General features: G+C 39.3%; 2 protein-coding genes across 4 annotated transcripts in view; one reads left to right on the forward strand and one right to left on the reverse strand.

Annotated features, from left to right (window-relative positions):
• The window catches only part of PLS3 (plastin 3), an 87,635-nt gene that overhangs the window by 22,538 nt on the left and 42,088 nt on the right, over positions 1-23,009 (forward strand). Inside the window, exons 1-2 of one of the 3 annotated variants that reach the window (XM_079911379.1) lie at positions 2,103-2,336; positions 22,798-22,878. In XM_079911379.1, coding sequence (XP_079767505.1) covers positions 22,806-22,878 — 73 coding nt within the window. In that variant the 5' untranslated portion in view covers positions 2,103-2,336; positions 22,798-22,805. Of the gene's footprint in view, positions 1-2,102; positions 2,337-7,264; positions 7,346-22,797; positions 22,879-23,009 lie in introns of those variants that run through there. The other 2 variants (XM_079911380.1, XM_079911378.1) reach the window with 2 other exon arrangements.
• On the reverse strand, positions 1,987-2,429 carry LOC307180638 (ferritin light chain-like; the record flags this gene model as incomplete). Its single annotated transcript, XM_079911004.1, has 2 exons — positions 1,987-2,189; positions 2,252-2,429. 2 exons carry the CDS (start codon positions 2,427-2,429, stop codon positions 1,987-1,989), a joined length of 381 nt encoding a protein of 126 aa, XP_079767130.1.

Consider the following 23,009-nt stretch of genomic DNA (forward strand, 5'->3'; position numbering starts at 1 on the left):
TTTCTTTTCTAGTATCAGAGAAAGAAACTGTTACTGATTATCAGAAGAAAAATCTGATTTGCTACATATGAACTGGATATTTTTAAGTAGTTTTATAACATATTGTCTTTCTTAATCTTTTAAAAAATGTATTAAAAGTTTCTAAAAACTACACTATCGTGATAAATTCCCATCTCATGGACATGAACCTGATTCTGCAAAATATTCTTTGGAGTAAATAAGCTATAGATTGGTCCCCTCAGAATTGATATTAATCAATGAATTCTTCTTTTCACAGTTCAACAGAACAGAACTCGCGTTAAAACCTATTCTGGTAATTGCATTCTCAGTTTTGAAATTTCTTGTTAAAAACCTATGGACCTTATGTTTTTTGTCTCTAAAATTAGATGACTCCATCATAAATATTACCAAATAAAGCACCAGTTCTCAATAGAAAAGTATGCCACAGAGTCCCTTGGAGATCAAAATTACTTGTATAATAACACTAAGATGTTCTTTGCTTTTTCACTATACTGACAGAAGCAATGGTGGGTAAAACTGCTAGTGCCTTAGCCCCACACTGTATGAGTAGTCTTTGTATTCAACACCATACCCTTCCTGTTAGAAACATACCTATAACATGCAGTTCATTAATGAATGTCCTTGATTAAGCAGGAAAAATTAATTTTATTAAATCTCAACTCTTGGGTATACATCTTTTCAATATTCTGTGTGATGAAATGGGAAGTACATAAAAACATTTCTGCTGCATATGGATTTACAATGATTGTCTTGAGGAAAAGCACTTGTGCAGTTTTTTGATTTGCAAGCTAAACTAGCTGCACTTTTAGAAAACAGAAAACCATTTTTACTCGAAAGAGCGAATGACGCATTAACTGATAATTCAGACCTGAATATTTGGCAGATATGTTATCAAAAGTGAATCAAGTGTGCTAGTCACTGCAAGGAAAACGGCTGGGAGTATTTGTTGCCAATGATAAAGTTAGAGATTTCAAGCAAAAATTCAAATTCTTGAAAACTTGCGTCAGCCACCATACATCAATACTTAGACTTTTCTAATGAGGTTGGTGGTGTTTTTAATGGAAGTGATTTGTTAGATATTGTAAAATGAAGTGTGACAACACATCTGTACTAGTCAGACAGTATTGTTCCATATGATCAGTGCATGATGTTCTGAAATCAAGCGTGGGTAAAAGGTCCATTTAAAGTGCAAGATAGGGGCACGGGTTCGTGCCCCGTTCCAGGAAGATCCCACATGCCGCAGAGCAGCTGGGCCCATGAGCCATGGCCGCTGAGCCTGCGCGTCCGGAGCCTGTGCTCCGCAACGGAGAGGCCACAACAGTGAGAGGCCCGCGTACCGCAAAAAAAAAAAAAAGTACAAAAAAATAAAGTGCAAGATAGACCAATGGATTTTAACGTTAACAGAGTATGATAACGTCATTGATCTGATATCAGATTCCACACTGCAACAACTATTTAAGAAACTAGCACTTACGCAGTTTTGGCGTGGTATTATAAAGAAGAATATCCATAATTATCCGAAAAGGCTCCTAAAATACTTCCTTTTTCCAAACAACGTATCTGTGGGAGGCCCTGTTTTCTTCATATACTTGAATCAAAACAACATATTGCAACAGACAATGCAGAAGCAGATATGAAAATCCAGCTGTCACTGTATTTAGTTAAACAAAGATGTAAACAATATACTCTTCTATTTTTTTTTCCTGCAAAAACCTTTGTTTCCATTTGGCCCACGGCTTAGGTGAGGGCCCCAGGGTGGTCAAAAAGCTGCCTAGGGCTGCAGAGAGGGGCTTAGGCAGAAGCCCTGACACCAGAGGGATGCAGAGGGGCCCCTCAAAGACCGTTGGGCTGCAGAGGCCCCTGTCGTACTTGAGGGTGAGCCTTTGGAAGGGCTACTGGCTCAGCACCCCACACCCCGGCACTCCAACCCCGGCGGCAGCCTGCGCTAGTGGGAGGTGAGGTTAGTCAGGTGGTCGCCATCTGCTTGATGAGTTTCAGCTGCTCCTCCAGGAAGCGGCTCTCCAGGAAGTCACGGGTGGGTGTCTGCGCGGCCAGAGCCCAGGGGTGCAGGTCCACAAGGGCCTGGCTCAGGTTCTTCTCCAGGGCTGTGGCAGCTTCCTTATTGTCCAGAGTTTTACCCCATTCATTTTGGGACGGCTTCTGTGCTCCTGGAAGAGGGCACAGCCACTGTGCTGGTTTTGCATCTTCAAGAGATGCTGGGCGCCCTTGCCCTTCTCAATGGTGGACTCAGCAAAGAACTGGCCCACGTCCTCCAGAGCCACATCATCGCGGTAGAAATAGAAGCCCAGAGAGAGGTAGGTGTAGGAGGACCCAGATGCACGTTGACCCCTGTGGTTGACGGCTGCTTCCACCTGGGTGGAATAATTCTGACAAATCTGGGAGCTCATGGTTGATCAGCAGTAAGGAGCTAAGCTCCAAAAAAAACGGTGCTGGCTGGTTCCGGAGGCTGAGGACGGCATAGTGGTTGGTTCCTAAGGGTGTGACTGGAAAAGAGGTTCCAGGGTGATTGGAGGCTGGAAAAGGGGGCGTCCCTGGGTCTGTTCCATTCAAACAGTGTTGAAGCAAGAGACATCCGCAGGAGCGAGGCATGCCCTGCCTCTTCCCACTACATTTTTTAAAAATATAGTTTTCATTTTAAAATGTTATTTATATTAGCATGAGGTGGGTTTAATTTTTTTTAAATAAATATCTTTAAACTTTCTTAGTTGTAACTTCTAATATGATAAAGACACTGATCTAACCCATATATCAAAAAGCTCTTTGGGGTCCTCAGGTCCTGAGGCCAAAAAGTTTAGGAGCTGCTCGGTTAGTTGGGTTTTTTTGTTTCTTTTCCTTCCCTATCCTTTTTTTGAATGAGAGACTCTCAGGATAGGAAGGTGTAGAGCATATGAGTTATTTCTTTGTATGATTTTATTAGCTATGAACAGAACACAATGTCCCCCCCAGTTTCATTGAAATATAATTGACATATAACATTGTATTAGTTTAAGGTGTACAACGAAATGATTTAATATATGTATATATTGTGAAATGATTACTACAATGAGTCTAGTTAACATCCACCACCCCACAGTTACTTTTTTATTCTTGTGATGAGAACTTTTAAGATTTACTCTCTTAGCAACTTTGAAATATGCAGTTCAGTGTTGTTAACTGTATATAGTCACCACAGATGTCTTCCAAATCACTTCCTTATCCCATGTGTAGTTCAACTGATAATTTTTGGAGGACCCATGCTTTAAATCCTTCTATTTATTTCAGCCTTTTTTTTTGCGGTACGCGGGCCTCTCACTGTTGTGGCCTCTCCCGTTGCGGAGCACAGGCTCCGGACGCGCAGGCTCAGCGGCCATGGATCACGAGCCCAGCCGCTCCGCGGCATGTGGGATCTTCCTGGACCGGAGCACGAACCCGCGTCCCCTGCATCGGCAGGCGGACTCTCAACCATTGCGCCACCAGGGAAGCCCTATTTCAGCCTTTTGTTTTAGGGCATTAGGGCAAGGTATATAATTTAATATATAATAAGACATCCTGTTTTAAAAGGTTGATTACTTTGTTATGCAAAAACAGAGCTCACAAATATTTACTGTTGGGGAGACAGCCCTTGGAATATTGAAATTAAGATGTTCTTGTGGCTTATTTAACCCCCGCCCAATCATGACGTAAACCAGATCTACCTGATTGTTAAAACTGACACAGCCACGCAACAGGAAGTTTGTGTACCTAATACTGTTCCTGGCATAAATTTCCTAAACTTTCCAATATAGCCCAAAATTACAGTAGCAATATCCTCCGTGTTAATTTGGTACCTGTTTTACGTTAGATCCCTTTGCTTTGATGTTTCACTCACTGTGAGTGTTATTTGTTTGTTTACTTTATAAGTCATGAAGATGGGTAAAATCCTGTTCCATTAAAGGACGATAGATCACTGTTACTGAGGTGTGGCATTAAGCACAGTGGGAGAGGCCTCCATTGTACGTGTCACACATGGAAAGAATATAACCCGTACTGGGTGTGGTGGGGAGAGGATGATGTTTGAATGAAAGTTGGAAGAGACTTTAAAAATACTGTGTCTAGGTCTTGTGTCCTAACTGCAGATTACACTGATACGTCTATGAAATGCTCATGCAGCTTTGGGTGTGCCTCTTTCCTTCCTTTCCACCCTGAAGGGTGTATGTGTCCATAGGTGCATGTGTGAACTTTTAACTTTATGGATTTGTTTGTAACATTTGAGAGAGAGTGAGAGCTTGTGCACTTTACATGTACAGATAAAACATAGGTTGGTTTCTGTTGACTTTCCCCAGCATTCATCATGATGAATTTGGAAATGTAAAAGTTGTTTTCATTCTGTGGCCTGCTTATAAAAATGTGCAATGGATTACATAACCCTTGCCACCATCTTCTGTTCCCAGAGCAATTTTCATTACCCATAGTAAAAACAGAGATGCTGTTCACACACATACTCACACACATACACAAACGCCAATACCCCCCCTTGGCCCCGCACACCTGCACATACGTCATATGATGAGACATTTAGAAGGTTACAGCATGGGCTGCAGGCCAAAACTGGCTGAACTACTGATGTGATACAGCAGTCTTTCAGGAAATGTCCTGGTATTTACTAAGTAGAAGATGTCCATTTTTAAAGGGAGTATCCATTCCTAGAACTTTCACCACAATATTTTGCAGTTGAAGTGAATTCTATCATGTTATGGTGAATAGACTTTAAAATCAACAACTGGGTGTTGACAGATTTCACTGTGATCAAAGATTAGCCTTAGAGTTCAGAAAGCTAGAAAGCATATACATTCCAGATGACCAAGAAAGGGAAAGACAAGGAAGCTGTTTCTGGGTAGCGTGATCATTGAGGAAGTTATTTTTTTTTAATTTTTGGCTGCATTGGGTCTTCATTGCGGCGAGCGGGGGCTACCCTTTGTTGCGGTGTATGGGCTTCTCATTGCCGTGGCTTCTCTTGTTGCGGAGCACAGGCTCTAGGCACGCAGGCTTCAGTAGTTGTGGCACGCGGGCTCAGTAGTTGTGGCTCGCGGGCTTTAGAGTGCAGGCTCATAGTTGTGGCACACGGGCTTAGTTGCTCCATGGCATGTGAGAACTTCCCGGAGCAGGGCTCAAACCCGTGTCCCCTGCATTGGCAGGTGGATTCTTAACCACTGCGCCACCAGGGAAGCCCGAGGAAGTTAATTTAATAGCACTTGGGACAGACCCATATAAGTGTTGTGAAGTGACAAGTGTGGCTAAAGAAAAGAAAGGCTGGGGAAACCCAACATTGCTGGCCTGTCACTGATACTGTCTTCTTACCGGAGGCAATTGCCTGTGCCCCAGTTTTCCCTGGAAATGCATGATAATACATACACGTATACCCTTTCTTCCAGTTAGCTCAAGGTGCTTGAGCATTCCTTACTACCCCACATATTCCCTGACTGGCTACAGGCAGCTAGTGCTATGCTTGTTTCAAAGATGGTGAAACTGAGACTCAGGAAAGTTGAAGAGACTTCATATAGTGAGTCAGCAATGAAAACAGGTGGAAAAACACGTCCTCTGACTCCTGACGCTCTATTCCTTCTGTTCGGGATTGCGTTGCCTTTTGATAGTTCATGCAGTTTTTGTGATCGATGAAATAAAGTGCTTCCATTAAGGAGACAAAATGTAATCCAGTGTCTGCTAATGGTGGTTAGTGATGAGGACAGGAGAACACTCTGCCTCCTGATGTGGGCTGTCCTGATGCTTTTTACAAGTGACTGCAATGTGAGTCGCCTCCTTATTCTGAGATTTCAATGTTAGCATAAAACGCTTCACTTTGTTTTATATTATTTATAAAGGACTGAAGGATCTATTATCTCACTTTCATACTTATTAGGTAGGTAGAGCAGATTAGGTAGGTAGAGCAGATGGTATCATGCATATTATATCCCAGACAGATTATAACGATGGCCGCCACTTACTGAGCACCTTGCTGCAGCCAGACCCCCTTATGCATTTATCTCACTTAATCATCATCGCAACCCTCTGAAGTTCATGGAATTAGTTCCATTTTTATAGATAGGAACCTGGGGCTCAGAGAAGCTAAGTGATGTGTTCATGGTCACACAGAGTTGAAGTCAGTCTGATTCCTAAGGCCCTGATGCTCCCATTGCACTCCATTTCCTTTCAAATGATTGACTTGCCCTATGTCAGTATTAGAAATGGTCTCCTGAACCTAGCACAGTACTCCTATTGATTTATTGTTCTCTCCCATAAAGGGTGAGAACTCATAGCTAACCAGTTGCTTCATTTAACAATTAACTGATTAGAATTGCTAGACCAGTTAAAAAAACAAATTGCAATAATAAGAATATAGCAGTTATCACATACCTAGTGTTTACAATTTACCAGGCTATGATCTAAAATTTGAACGCACATTAAATCATTTGAGCATCACAACAATGTACAAAATAGTTATCATTATGTGATGTAGTTACTATTATCATCCCTGGATGAGAAAACAGGCACAAGAGCTTAAGCAGTTTGTCCAAAGACAACCTAGAAAATTGTGGAGACAGGATCTGAACCCAGTCTGGCTCCAGAACTCTAAACTACTCAGCAGTACTGCCTCTCAATAGAAAATTCAGTTCGTCAAGTATTGGTTTCGTTCCTGTATGCTAGGCTGGTAGAAAATATAGTTCCTACACTTAACAGCTTATGTGTTCAACCGAAAACAAGATATAGATACTCGCAGTTAATGCTCTGACACCTAGCATATGGAGTGTAAGTGTTGTATAAAGACGTAAGTATGGATCGAGATGAATAATAGAACGTAAGTGGTCTGGGACAGTTCATTTGCCTTTCTAAGTAATGCACTTTCCTATGGACGAGTGACTTGGCCTCTGGGGAGAAGCTGGTTCCATGTGTTCTAAAATAAGCAGGTTACTTGGCTAATGTTCAAACTTTAAATAGGTATGTGGGTTGTAGCTATTCGACCTGAACCAACTTTAAATTCCCTTGTGTTCTTGCATGATTTCAGTGGAGCTGCAATGAAAAAATTCACTTTTCTCTAAATGTTGTGAAGTTCCAATTTGTTAATACTTGGCAAAATACTGTGAGGCTGACAGGAAGGGGATTCGTAAGTATTGTATCATAGCTTTGTCAGGGTGCTCTCTCTCTCTAGCAGGAAGTGTTATGACTTGCTCTCTAAAGTTGCAATTGTGAGAAGAATGTTGGGTTTCCAGATTGGCGTTCTGGGCGTGGGAGGTTCCTTCTGTTTAGTGCTGCGAGAAAGAAACAACAGGTTTGCTCTCATCCCGGAAGGGTAACAATTTTAATATTATTTCGTTAGGCTCTAACTTTTATATTATGGAATATTTAAGCAGAAATTTACTTTAAACATCTCGAAATCCTTATTATGTGTTTGGGTAGTTACACATTTGGAGACGCTTTCTAAATCTTATGTATTCAAGTAGAAGCAAATTTGTTTTAAGAGAAAAATTTGAAGTTTAGAATCTGACTTGTTCTCTCTCTATATATTGTCTTTTCTTTATTTGGGGAATATTTTAGGGACTTTGTACTTTTTAAAAATTGGTTTTGTAATCCTAATTATATAGCTGTATCTATCAAGTCAGATGCCAAAGGTTTAAATGACAGAAACTCTTACTTTATATCTTGGGGGTGGGGCGAAGGGGAATGGAATTTCAAATACTTTTGATCACTGTTAAATGGTTTTTCAAAATTCTGTGAAATAGAAGTTGAGGGTAGCTGTCATGACAGAATATGGCAAACAGATTGATATTCTACTCTTACAAAATAACTTATGACAAACAGTTGTACTGGTGTTTATTCATACTTGCCAAAATACATGAAAATCATTGGTGATGAGATTTTGGTGGTGTTACTATAATATGGTAGTGATAGTGATTTCTGATGCTCACAAACTCACCAGAGTTTTCTATCACATAGTGATCATATGTTTTATTTCTCCTATTTCAATATAGCTGGTTGTATAAATCTCGACTCCGAATCAAGGGTAACCTCTCAAATTAGTTGTACTTAACTACACCCGTATGAGGTAAAAAGTGAAGTATGAAACAAAAGAGTCTAGTTTTCTCAATTAACAAGTACCATATTTGAGAACATATAAGCAGGGTATGTTACACTGCAAGAGGCCATTTTAGTGACTAATAGATAAACTTCCAGCTTAGCTCAAAGTCTAAGCTGAAATTTTATCTCTAGTGATTTCTGAGTTGTACATCATAATATTTTGTCTTGAGTTAACTGGTCTGATCTTGCCTTCTGAGAGATATATACCTGAAGGTTGCCCTTGGCTTCCGTGTTATTTTTCACAGGAAAGGAGAATGGAACTACTCCTCAAGTGTGATGGTTAATTAATTTCATTAGCAGCAGATATGTTTTTTTCATAAATTATTCAGATATTTTTGGAAAATGTCAGAGTTTACTTAGGAAATAAAGGGATTGGACCTTTTAAAAGAAGAATGTGCTATTTCAATCCAAGGAGTTAATACTTCTTAGCTTTGTAAAGATGGGGAAGTAGAGGTATAACTTTGTTGTGTCTTTGGGTTTGATATAGTATTCTTCATAATAGGAAAGGGGGCTTTTAGAATACGGTTAAGATGTATATTAAATATCTACAAAACTCTTGTCTAGCAAGAATTTAAAGAATGTCTTCAATCTGACTTAATTGATGTGAATGTTTCTATGGGAAAAATTATTAACTTATTTTAAAATAGCCATTGCTTAAAGATCTTATCTTTATTAAGACAAAAAGAGGAAAGTAAACTTTTACTTAAAATGGAAGTAGTTGATATTCCTCCAGGAAATGACACAGGATTGGGCACCCTTTGGGGTTTAAGTGACTCACAGATATTGGTACTTGAAAAAAAGATCAATTAGAATCTAGCTTATGCTAGATCCTAGAACAGAATAGAGGTGTTTCCAGGAAATGAACTCATTTAATAGCTAAGTAGGGTGAAATCACTCATGGGATGTCTGGGGTTTGCTTTACAGTAATTCAGGAGGTGGGGGAGAGAGAGAGGGTAGGGGAGGGGGAGATAGGGAAGGGGGGTCGAGAAGGGAGGGAGGGAGGAAGCAAGGGAAAAGAAGAGGACAGGAAGAGAGAATCAGTGTGGAAATCCTGATAAATCTGATAAATGTAGAATCTGGATGATGGGATTATGGGTGTTTGCTGTACATTTTCTCTTTTGTATACATTGAAAATTTTCATAATAAAATTTTTAAGTACAGCTTTAGTTTGCAGCAATTTACATTTATTTCTAAATGATACATTTATCTATAAATTGCACGTTTGTCAAAACATGATGTGTGCGTGATGTATATTATTGTAAAGGTGAAATGTGCTGCTTGATTGCCAAAATTGTTGCCAAGTAAAAACTGTTTCTGAAAGAAAAAAAAACCTTTGTTTGACTTTCAGCTAAATTCAAAGAACAGGTTGCAAACATCTTGAAGAGTTTTGTAGTATCTTGAAGTATTAAAGACCAGTAGATAGTTAAAGCATGCTAACAGGCCAAGTGCCTGTGAAGAATGTGGGAACATTATTATGTCTTGACTATTTTGTTCCCAGCTTTCTCTATAGAGTATGCATGTTGAAAACCACGCGTGACAACTACTTAGCCTGCAGTATGTTTAAGTCTGTTCACTTTCCCTACTTTCGAACATCAGTTCATTCAACAAACATTTAGTAGGGGCTTATTGTGAGCCAAGATACAAAGTCAAATGAGGTACCAGCCCTGCTTTCAGGGAGCTCACAGCCTAGCAGAGGAGATAGAGAAGTAGATGGTGGGACACGCTGGGGGGTGGGGAGCTCCTGTAATTGGGGAAGGGGTGTCACTGGTTAGCAACCAGAACCCTATGCTGCATCTCCTTTAAAACAACACAGACAGAACATTTGAGGTGGCTTAATTGGTTGTAGGTATTAGGGAAGTAGGAAGAGGGCTAGTTTAACTCTGTGCGCATTACTTGGCAAATAACAGCCGCCTCTGCTCCCTTGCCCTTCTTAATAAACCTTCACCCTCTCTCATGCATCCATGGGCATTGTTGGAGCAGCATACACGCACTTCTTCACATTAAATATAGTGAGCTAATGTTTCAGTCTCCTTAATGTTTTTGGGTACATCCAAAGCAAAATTGCACTTATAGGCAGGCAGCTACTTGAGGTTGGATAAAAGGGAGAGTTAGCCTTCAGTCCCTGATAGAACCTTCCAGAGTTCATTGCTCAATTGATTTGGAATTTGAAACGTATTTTGTCATGTAAATAGTAAGTAAGGCTTTTTAGATCATTTCACAAATGTCCCTGAAATAGTGTGCTATGTTACCAAAATGATATGTTTTTGTGTTCCTATTATTTTAATCTAAATGAATTGTAGAAGCATAGTTGCTAAATGTATCCAGATGTGTGTTCCATCAGCCAGCTGCTTTATTCTCTAGTCCCGAATCCTGTACAGCCTAACAGCATATATAACAGTGCCTCATGGGAAAATACTGTCTGTTCTATTGGGGGTTATCTATCAATGTCCTCTGTGTAGTTTTACCAATTTGCAGCTGAAATGTCAAGTAGAATTACCAGAGGGTCTAGGCCTGAAAAACAACCTCGTTAAGTAAAGTATGTTCTACATGTTGAATGTTGCTTTCATCACAGAAGTCTGCTCTCCACGTTGACTATAACGAACAATTTTTAATAATGCTGAGGTGCTGGAATAATAAACAGTAAAATCCTTCACCACTTCTTCTGTCTGCTTTTACCTTTCCTAAAGTTTCAGGACTAGAAACCTGTGACACAGGTGAGACCAGTTAGAGTTTGACTCACTTGTGACTTTCAGAGCAACAGATCATTAAATTGAGAAAGAGGCATATAACCTCTTAAATTATTACAGTTGCTCCTTTACCAAGATTCCATTAAAGTTTTCTAAAAGTAAGCAAACAAAACTCCAAGCCGCTTGCCCCTGGAGAAAAATCAGCGGTAAGGTAAAAAACTAATCACTAAAAAAACTAGGAGTACCACAGTGATGGCTTATGTATGAAAAAAGAAATCCTAAACTCAAAATCAAATCGTCACATTGATACTTGAGTGTTTGCTTACATTTGTACTAAGTTATTAGCACTGATACAATGGGAATGGTTGTTTACAGTAGTTAGCATGTAAGTGGCTGAAATTAAGGGATATTAAATACAGGGAAGCAGAAACATGTCATATATAGGAATGAATGTGCCACAAGAGAAGGTCAGCATTCATGTCCTTCTTTTTAAAAAGTATGGCCTGTTTATTGTTTATTTAACACCAGTATTTTGAATAAAGAAATTTTAGAACTCTATAATATATAGTATCTACTGAACCCGTTGCCAATATTCTATATATTTTACACAGTTAGAGTTTTGGTGATTTCAGTTCAAGGATTAAGTGAATCCCTCCTTCAAGTAATAAAAACGAATTAGCTGAAAGGAACTGCATTTTCTGGCAACCGTTCATATTTCTCAATATGATGGTCACATTTGTTAGGAGGTTTTTTTTGTTTTTGTTTTGTTTTTTGGCCGTGCCATGCAGCATGGGGGATCTTAGTTCCCTGATTAGGGATCCAACCGGTGCCCCCTGCAGTGGAAGCACAGAGTCCTAACCACTGGACTGCCAGGGAATTCCTGGTTAGGAGTTTTTAAATTATCTTCCATAGGGTATAATAGGCATGAGCCTTCTTTCCACAAAGCAGTGTGTAGCCTCTTTGTTTTTATTTTTACGGTACGAGTAGTTAATTACCTTCTCTCTCACATACTCTTTTTTTTTTTAAATTTTACATTTGCTGCACAGCTCTGTGTCTTGGGCAAAGTCACTCAACTACCCTAGGCTCTTGTTTCTTCCCTAATATAATTTCAGTAATCATTGAATATTGGGCATGTTGCAGATTAGCACCACCCTCAAAACATTGCAGTCAACTGGAATCGTTTTTGAGCCATACCTCTGTACCCAGCATCCAGCAGTGGATTATTGTGGGAGTATCCGAGAGGAAGATGAAGTTTAGACTCTGTTCTTGAGAAACAAACAATCTTGAAATAAGACTTGCGGAGCAACTAATTAGACAAGTATTTGTGTGCTCTTGGTGAAAGAATGGTTGTCTTTGATTGGGGAAGACTATTCTCTTGGACCAAGTTTGAGGATCAGTGTGGAGGAGGCAGATGAACTGAATCTAGTAGGATGATGGATGTCCCAGCCAGACTGTACTCACATCCACTTATATAACTATAGGAGGAAGTCTATAATTAAACTGCTAAATTTTGTGGCAAGATTCTAGATCCTGTGGGAGTTGAAGAGAAAGGTCAGCAGGGGTGTGGAGTCACTGGGAAATGTGGTTTGGGAGCGGATGAGGCTTCTGCCGAGACTTGAAGGATGAGTAGGATTTGGATAAGAAGATAAGAGGAATAAAGAGGAGGGCATTATAAGTGTGAAAGGTAGATACAGAGAGAGGGAGTTCTTACTAGCAGGGAGGGCAGGAGGTAGTGGCGGCAGGATAAAAGATGCTGATGTAAGAGTTAATAGGACGGGTATCGTTCAGGAGGATGGTTGTGATCAAAAAGCTAATTTTGAGTGTTGTTGAAAGGTTAAACTGGTTAGATGTGACTCGTAGGAACACTAGAGGACCAGGAATACCAGGCAAAGTTTAGACCAGCTGTTTAGGCATAAGAAATTATAGCTTCCTGAAATGGGACTGACATGATCAAAATTGTTGTGGGTACTAGATGTGGACCTTTTTTGATTCAAGATATTTACTGATAATGCATTGTGTCTCTGCGTAGAGTGCTGTGGTGAATACAGAGATGAGTAAGCTGTGTTTCTACTTTAATAAGTTTATAGTCTGTGGGGAGATAAATTCATTCACTAAGCCGTGGTTGAGGAAGCTATGCAGTACAGCATAACGATTGAGAATGCTGACTTTGGTGTCGGGTGGAGTTGGGTTTGAGACCTGGCTCTACCTCTCTCTAGCCATGTGACTTTGGGCAAGTTACTCAACTTCTCTAATCCTGTTTGCTTTTCCGTAAAATGGAAATAACAATATTACGTGGTTCATAGAGTTTTGCTGAGAAATAACTTACATAATATATATAAAGCATTTAACACAGTCCATATAAACAATTAGTCCTCCAAGAATGTTAGCTGCTATAGTATAAACTTACAATGATATGTTATTATATTAATTATTTATATTACCTACTCTGTAGGCACAGTGAGAGGGGCTGGGAATATGAAGATGAATGGGAAACGGTCCCTTCCATCCCATCAGAGAGCTTATGTATAGTAGTATTAAATGCTATCCTTGTGGTGACTATATTTTCCCATTCAAAAATTAGTACATATGGTCTGACAGTAAGATATTTAAAATTGGAGCTGTCTGGAAGGATCCAGCACTGGCTGTAACAGAAGAAAGCATGCAGTTCTGTGAGAGTCCTGGGAACAGAGAATTTTTCTCTCAGGTGGGGACACTCCAAAGAGACTTTCTCAAAGATGCTTTTGAAAAGTACATAGGAGACAGGTGAACAGCATTCCACTAGAGAGAAGCACAGAGGAGAAGGAACAGAGGTGGGAAAATACATGGCCTGTTTGGGGAATAGGGTGTGAAGAGAGTGTGATTCCAGGGTGTGCAGTGTGTGTAATCGGAAGAAACATTGGAAAGATAGACAGGTATCAATACAGAAGAGTGTAGGGCTTAGGATGTTGTGCTTAAAAGTTGGGACTTGGGCTTCCCTGGTGGCGCAGTGGTTGAGAGTCCACCTGCCGATGCAGGGGACACGGGTTCGTGCCCTGGTCCGGGAAGATCCCACATGCCGCGGAGCGGCTGGGCCCGTGAGCCATGGCCGCTGAGCCTGCGCGTCCGGAGCCTGTGCTCTGCAACGGGAGAGGCCACAACAGTGAGAGGCCCACATACCGCAAAAAGAAAAAAAAAAAAAAGTTAGGACTTGCTTTTGTAGGAAACATACCTTAGATCTGCTCTTCAGGAAGTTAGCAGCGTAGAGATTACATTGGAGGGAGACAGGACCATAGATAGATCAGCTAAAAGGCCTTTGGAAAAGGCCAGACATGAGGTGATAAAGGGGTATGATGGAAGAATCCAGAGAGCTTAGTGATTTACTTCAATCTCCAGTGGTTTCTTGTGGCCAAACTTCTCAAATTTGTAAACCTGGAGACTGAGGAAAGTAGGGAAGTTGAAAAGGAGACCTGATTTGACAGGAGAGATATTTGAAAAGGGGAGAAATAATGTGGCAGTAAGTTCAAATGTAGACACTTAGACTCTCCTGACTGGAATTTTCCTCACTGACCTTGCTTCTCCCTTGACCAGAGGGTCAAGTCCAGATTTTAAGTGTGGCCTTTCTAAATTAGACCCTGACCTTCTGCTCCAATTGTGTCTCTCTCAAACCCTAGGCACAGTGCTCCAACCACACTATCTTTCTACAGCTCTAGAATATCATCTTCTCTCTGCCTGGAATGCCTTTACCAGTGATATCTGTCTGAGGAAGCCCTACTTATGTTTTAAGATAAAGTTCAAAAGTCACCTTCTCTGGAAAACTTTTCCTGAAGCCCACCACTGTCACCCCACCACTCAGTGAATAGGATGATGGCATTAATATTATGTCTTTGTTTTTCCATCTTTCTCCCCGCTGGACAGTAAGGTCTTTGAGAGGAGGCTTTGGGTCCTAAATCTCTATATCTGCAGCACCCAACACAGTGCCTGGTACATATTAAGCCTTCAATTAAGGCTTGAATATAAATGAATAAGTGGGTGAATATGATAGACATTCAAGTTGAAATTTTCTCAAGTCATTTGGAAATGCGGCACTAGAGCTTGAGTAATCATAGTGAGAGTGGGTGAGCTTTAGCTGAGAGTGTTGCACGCCCATCTGACCTGGAGACTAGTGCTGTTGACTTACCTACTAGTGAGGAGGCAGGGTGGCGGTTTCTGTTGGTACAGGTAGGTATGTGAAGTGTGGCTGCTCCAAAGTGCTGCCTGTTTTGGACAGAGGAAGGTGACAGATACACAACTACAAATAATGTATTCTTCCATGTTTTGTCCACCCTCTCTTCTTCATGATTCGAGCTTACCAGCTTAAGTGTGTGTGGCCAAATCTCTGATTTTAAGTCATCAGCCTCACTTTACCAATTCTGTTTACCTGGCATACAAGTGGCTGGATAATGTCTATGGTGAATATGCCCTGCTTTTATCTTTTAGTTCCTCTCAACTTCAAGAAAAAAATATAAAATTCGTAATCAACTCTTGATTATCTATGGTTAAGTTTCCCATTGTGTGCCCTGCTTCCTGACCCGAGTGGTTCTGAATGACACAGATTAGTAAGTAGATTATTTAGTCAGCAGCATTCCTAACGTGAATCACCTTAGGGGATGAAAACAGGCACCACCCCCCCTTTCCTCATCTCCATCAAATACCTTTTAGAATTTGAGTAATAGTTTCAGGTAGGTAGTTGTAGGTACACCTTTCTCAGCAAAGATTTGTGTTGAGGGTTTAAGTATAGTTAAAGGAGCCAGTGGAGTGGTTTCATAATTGCTGTATTGTTAGTCAAACTCTGTAATTAGGGATGACTTCATAGGCATAAGATTCCTCTATGGGTGACGCCCTGAATTCAGACCCAGTTGTACACCATATCCTTTTATGACAAAACAAACAAACAAGGTTTTGTTTGCTTTCCTTTCATTCCCTTATTTGAAAATCTGTTTTCCTGTGTCTCAGATGTTTAGGGAGAGGGTTTGCTTTTCTCCTGATGCTTTCCCTTTATAGCGAAGGCAGGCATAGGAGCTAGGGAGGAAACAGAATTGGGGACAGATCAAAGTGCTCTGCAGATGAGAGAATTCAGAAAAATGCAGAGACCCTGGAAGCTTTTACTTTTGATGGTATTTCATTTGGCTAAATTTAAATGGAGGGAAAATATATTTCTTTTCTTTTCTTTTCTTTCTTTCTTTCTTTTCTTTCTTTCTTTCTTTCTTTCTTTCTTTCTTTCTTTCTTTCTTTCTTTCTTTCTTTCTTTAATATCGGCGCCTGCTCTCTCCATGTAAATAAAGTTCACTTTTGTGGGAAGACAGACTGGGGAAAAGGACACATTTCAACATATTTCAAAAGTCAGACTTTCTTTTTACTTACCAATCCCATACTGTGAAATTGAGGTTAAACTTTTATTCAGCAATAATATTTACTTTTTACCTCTTCACCTTTTATTTTGCATTGCTTATGAAAAAAATGTGCAATGTAGGAGGAATGTGACAATATTGACAAGCTGTTAGCTATTTTTTTAAGTGGTCCTGATATAAAGTAAAAATTGTATTTAAAAAAAAAAATCTCCTGGCCGTTCTTCAAGTTGTGTTTAGAAACTGGTCTTATGCAGGAGCGAAACTGAGTCATGGGTAAAAAATGGCTGACAGATTTTTGTTAGTCCCATCCTTCTTAAATTATTTCGACTTAAAGGCTTATAATTTTTATATATGAAGGAGATCTATTATACTCTGTAGTCAATAATTATAGGGCAAATGACATAACTTCGTACATTCCATTTAAAAGGTTCTTAGTAGAACTCATGCCTTATATTTATATAGCCTCTTACAATTACTTAGGCATTGATTTGTTCACCGTTTTCTTTCATTAAGGATTTGAAGTTGCTGTATAATACTTTATAGTTTACAGTGTGCTTTCACATGCCATCTTTAATCTTCACAAGGACCCTGGGGAAGTAGTTATTATCGCTGTTTTCAAAAGAGGAAACTGAGCCTTAGCAGGATTAAATAAACTCGCTCATAGACACACTGCTAGGAAGTAGCAGAGCCGGGGCATTAATTGATGTCTTCTGATTCCACATCTCACAATCTTCCTATCATAACATACTGCATTCTTGGGTGGGGAACAACAGTTTGCCGCAAGTGTTCAGGATTGAATCAACGTGTCTATAGGGCAATAATGATATCATCATCTATTTTGCTTCCTAAACCCCAGTCTGGGATGTTTTACTTGCTTTGAGAGAAAAAATTCAATGAATGCCCAATGAAGAGGGATAGAGCTTTCAGTAAATTCGCAAGGTTTTCTAAAAATCTGATGTTCCTGTCTTCCCTGAATTATTTAAATGTGATATTTTCTCCCAAGATAGTATTTCATTGCTTGATTTCCTTAAAGATTCCATCAAGTACCTTTGAGTAGTCTTAAGGACAAACTTTTTTTATTCATAGTGGGAAAAAAAAGTCTGCATTAAGTAGCTAATTTAAATATTGTGATTTTTGTCAACTGAAGTGTATATTGTAAGCCTTTTAAACTTTATGTTGGATTTCTTAGTTTTTAGCTCAGGTGCTTCAGGGTAGCATTTATTTATTTACTTTCAAATAATTGTAAATAAATGAAATTGAATTTATTCAAGTGAGAGACTCCTAAATTAAGCTATTTTGTTATCCTGGATCAAACAAATGTTGTTTTGGGAATATATGTGTATTGCAGTTCTTTTTACTCTTACTCAGTTGTGCCTCTTCATGTCTTCTGTAGATGAAAAATCTGAGTTATAGGTGTAAAAGGGGACACTTTAAGCTTTCATTATGATAATTAGACAGGAATAAGAAATTAGAAAACTTTATTTTGGGGACTTCCCTAGTGGTCCAGTGGTTAAGACTCCACGCTCCCAATGCAGTGGGCCCAGGTTTGATCCCTGGTCGGGGAACTAGAGCCCATGTGCCACAACTAAGACCCAGTGCAGCCATATAAAGAAAGAAAGAAAGAACAGAAAGTATATTTTGGGTTTTTTAAATGCTGCATTGTGTTAATATTTTTTTAAGTAAACAAGTGCCTCGAAATCATTTCTATGAGATCTATGTATTTCCTAATTTTGCACAAAGAACAAAAGTACTACTTTCTTGGCCTGCCTGAGATGGAATTAATAATCCTTAAGGTCTCCAGAGTCTTTCTCCTTCTCTACCTTTTATTACAACCACTAATTCACTTTGTGTCAAATTATAATTATCTACATTTTTTTGTCTTCCCCAGATTGTAGATTCCTTGAGGGCAGGAACTAGGCATATAACAGACGCCTTGGTAAATTGTGTGAGGGTAGAGGTGTGTGTTGGGGGAGGTGTATAAAAAGAGGAAAGAGATTTCTACCCTGTTCAGACCCTCTGCTTGCAAAGGGGAGAAGTGGGAGGGAAGGATTGAGTCAGAACCCACTGTTCAGCAGGGATAAAGGGTGAGGTGGGGCGGGGGGTATGTCCAGAACCATCTTTGTCTAATTTTCTCTTTTATAGAAGTGATATAGTAGTATGAGAATAAAATCGTCTTTAAAAAAAAAAAAAGACTAACTACTTTACATTATTATTGACTCACGAATTGCCCAAACTAGAAAAGACCTTTAGAAGTAAAGGAGAGGGTCTTCCCTGGTGGTGCAGTGGTTAAGAATCTGCCTGCTAATGCAGGAGACACGGGTTTGAGACCTGGTCTGGGAAGATCCCATATGCCGCGGAGCAACTAAAGCCGTGCGCCACAACTACTGAGCCTGCACTCTAGAGCCTTCGAGCCTCAGCTACTGAATCTCGCGAGCCTAGAGCCCGTGCTCTGCAACAAGAGAAGCCACTGCAATAAGAGAAGTTACCGCAATGAGAAGCCCGTGCACTACAACAAAGAGTGGCCCCCGATCTCCGCAATGAGAGGAAGTCCGCACACAGCAACGAAGACCCAACGCAGCCAAAAATAAATAAATAAATAAATTTATTTTTTAAAGAAAAGAAGTAAAGGAGAGGCCACATGTTTTGGATTTTCTGAGACAGTCTCACTTTCAAACTTTCTGTGCCATTGTTCTGAGATGGGCAATAATTTTATATTGAAAACATCATTACTTAAAATATACATGAAGAAAATTGGAGTAAATCCTATATAGTATTTTTGTAATGAGAGGTGTTGAACACCATGTGAATAAAATATAGAATATTTTTTTTGGGCCACGCCACGGGGCATGTGGGATCTTAGTTCCCCAACCAGGGATCAAACCTGCAGCCCCTGCCGTGGAAGCGCAGAGTCTTAACCACTGGACCTCCAGGGAAGTCCCTACAATACTTTTTAAAAGTACTGTTATCACTTTGCAGCTTAACGTATGCAAAATCACTTTTTACTCTTAATCTTTAAAATGTCTGCCTTCGTGTCCAACTGAAGGTCTTCACCTTATAGATCCCGAGACTGCTCTGAAAGGTGTATTTACCCAACTTTCTACTGAGAAGTTGTCCCTCTTTAGTGACATTTTAACACCATAGGTAAGAAAAGTTTATGAACCGGCAAGTTCTGTTTTATGTTTTTTAAAAGTCTGTTTTTATTTAATTTTTTAAATAAATGAGTCATTATAAATGTGTTACATTATGGTGGAAACTTAGCTAAAACTTCCCAGGGATTTGAGAAACCTGAGTTTGAATTCCAGGTCCATGGTCTCTCTGAGCCTAGGTTATCTCTAATAAGAAAAAAGGGAGTAGGAATATTTACCTCAAAAGGCTGTTATGAGCATTCAGGGAATTAGTAGGAATATGAATTTGTCTAATGTAGGCCTTGACGCAAGTTGTTGAATGGATGAATTTATGAAAATACGATTTTATTGAGTGCCTTACTACCTGCCTGGGACTGTGATAAGTTCTAGAAGTGACAGCTATGGGTGTGCAAAAGACAGATGTGGCCCAGCTCTCCCTTGAGCGTCTCTGTACTAAGTATTAGTCATCATGGCAAAAAAGATGAGTTGGCGAGTAATTTTTTAACTCTTAATAAAGATGTCTAAAAGGGGGAATTCCTTGGTGGTCCAGTGGTTAGGGCTCCATGCTTCCACTGCAGGGGGCATGGGTTCAATTCTTGGTCTGGAAACTAAGATCCCACATGCCGGGGTGCGGCTATAAGTAAATAAATAAATCCCACAAATACATATGAAAGGCTATTCAAAAATTATTTTTGAAATGTCTAAAAGGGGTAAATATAAGATCTCAAATTGGCATTTCACAGTTTGTGAAATTTTACACTTTTTTGGAAAGGCAACACATTTAGAACAGTGAAGCTATTCTGTATGATACTATCATGGTGTCAAAATGCGTAATATGTATTACAATGCCAAGAGTGAGCCTAATGTAAACTGTGGACTTTAGGTGACAATGCTGTATCAAAGAAGGTTCATCAGTTGTAACAAATGTACCCCTCTGATGGAAGATGTTCATAATGAGGGAGGTTGTGCGAGTGTGAGGGCAGGGGGTATATGGGAACTGAATTCTCTGTGCTTTTTGCTCAATTTTGCCATGAACTGTTCTAAAGAGTAAAGTTCTTTAAAAAGATAAAAAAGACAGAAAACAACAAAGCCAAAACAAAAAAGGACAACACATAATCATTTTCATTTCCTTCTGTCTAAAAATTGTTAATAGGTTGGTATGTGGGAATTTTCCATTGTGGTACAGACCTCCTTTCTCTGTTGCAGGGCTCAGTCAAGTTTTTCTGTAAAGGTCCACATCATGTATATTGTACGCCAAGAGGCAAAATAAGAATATTATATTATTAATATCAAGGGTTTAAATATTATTTCCACAGATTTTTACTGACAAAAGTCAAAATATAATAAATATTTGAGTACCTTTTTTGGTAATACAACTCAACTGATGAGAAGAATGGAATTTTTTTCGCCCCCTGGGGTAACATTTCACTTAACTGAGGTTCAAACATTTGACAGCAAATGTTTATCTGTAAAAACCATACTTAGCTTGGGAACCATACAGAAATAAGCAGTGGGCCAGATTTGGCCCACAGGCCATAGTTTGCCAAGCCCTGACTATTGGTTAAATAGGTAAAATAGGGCCAAATCAGAAAGAGTATAAACTCAAATAATATTAATAAGTTGTGTACACAAAGATGTGTTAATTAGCCTGCTCTTGTGTGTGTTTCTGTATCAAAGCCAAAAATAATTTGTTTTAGTTGACTTCTCCTTTTTTTTTTTTTTTTTGCGGTACGCAGTCCTCTCACTGTTGTGGCCTCTCCCGTTGCGGAGCACAGGCTCCGGACGCGCAGGCTCAGCGGCCATAGCCCACGGGCCCAGCCGCTCCGCGGCATGCGGGATCCTCCCAGACCGGGGCACGAACTCGTGTCCCCTGCATCGGCAGGCAGACGCTCAACCACTGCGCCACCAGGGAAGCCCAGTTGACTCCTCCTTTAATGGGAATGATTGATAGCTGTTTTTATACTACCTGAAAATAAGTTTTTTCACAGTGAAAGATTTTTAAATGGCTTAATGGAAAAAAAATGGTGATATATGGAAATGGTGATATATAAATGGAAAAAATGGTGATAACTATGTGAGGTGATAGATGTGTTAACTTTTATTGTGGTAATCATTTTGCAATATATATGTGTATCAAATCATTATGATATACACCTTAAACTCACACAGTATCATATGTCACATATCTCAATAAAGATGGGAAAAATGGAAATAGCCAGTAAGATAGATAGATATGTAAATGCTAAATGAAAACGTTATTTTTTTTAACACTTATTCATTCATTTATTTATTTATTGGCCATGCCACATGGCATTCGGGATATTAGTTCCCCAGTCAGGGATCGAACCTGTGCCCCCTGAAGTGGAAGCTTGGAGTCCTAACTACTGGACCGCCAGGGAAGTCCCAAAAAAGTTATATTTTACACGAATCTTTGGTCACATAATTTTGACTTAGTTTTGGCACATGTAACCAAGAATTTCTGTCATTACTTGGTACCTTCCCCTTCCTTACATTCTTTGAACGTAACGTAAGATTTTGTCCTTGAAAGGAAGATTCACAAGTATTTTTTTCTGAATAACTTTTGGTAAATGATAACTTCTCATTTGTTTGTTTTCTTTATTATGGCTGTAGCTAGAAATATGAGGACCTATTCAGATGGTTTTAGTAGTTTGCATTTCTAGAAAGTCTAAATTATCCCTAAAATGAGAGTTTGCAGGAGCGCTTATAATCATCACAAAATTTTTTTAAGTCTTAAAAAATTTTTTTCTTCCGGTTTCATTGAGATATAATTGACATACAGCACTGTATAAGTTTAAGGTGAACAGCAAAATGATTTGATTTCTATACATCATGAAATAATTATCATAATAAATTTAGTAAGCATGCATTATCTCATATAGATACAAAATAAAAGAAATAGAAAAAAATTGTTTTCCTTGTGATGAGAACTCAGGATTTCCTCTCTTAACAACTTTCATATATAACACACAGCAGTTTTAATTATATTTATCGTGTTGTACATTACATCCCTAGTGCTTATTTATCTTATCGCTGGAAGTTTGTACCTTTTGATCACCTTCATCCAATTCCCCCTCCCCTTACCTCTGCCTCTGGTAACCGCAAATCTGATCTCTTTTTCTGTGAGTTTGTTTTTGAAGTATAATTGACCCACAACACTGTTAGTTCCTGTTACTCAACATAGTGATTCGATATTTCTGTACATTTCAAACTGATCACCATGATAAGTCTAGTTGTTATGTGTCACCACACAAAGATATTACATAGTTATTAACTGTGTTCCCCACACTGTACATTTCATACCTGTGACTTATTTATTTTCCAATTTATAATTGGAAGTTTGTACCTCTTAAGCTCCCTCACATTTCTTTCCTCCCCCTCCACCCTCCCCTCTGGCAACTACCTGTTTGTTCTCTGTATCTATGACTCTGTTTCTGTTTAAAGTCTTAAACCCTTCTGGTTTCTCTTTAGATCTTTAAATGGATGAGATGGCTACCACTCAGATTTCCAAAGATGAGCTTGATGAACTCAAAGAGGCCTTTGCAAAAGTCGGTAAGTGTTTTTTGTAGAGTAACTATAGTAAAGCAAACTTTATTTGGTACTAATCAAAGTTATTTCTCTGAAAAATTATATGAATGGTTAATCATGAAACTTAGGGCAAGATGGTTAGAACCAATGGAATA

Source organism: Stenella coeruleoalba (assembly GCF_951394435.1).
Source record: "Stenella coeruleoalba genome assembly, chromosome: X".
Lineage (NCBI taxonomy): Eukaryota > Metazoa > Chordata > Mammalia > Artiodactyla > Delphinidae > Stenella > Stenella coeruleoalba.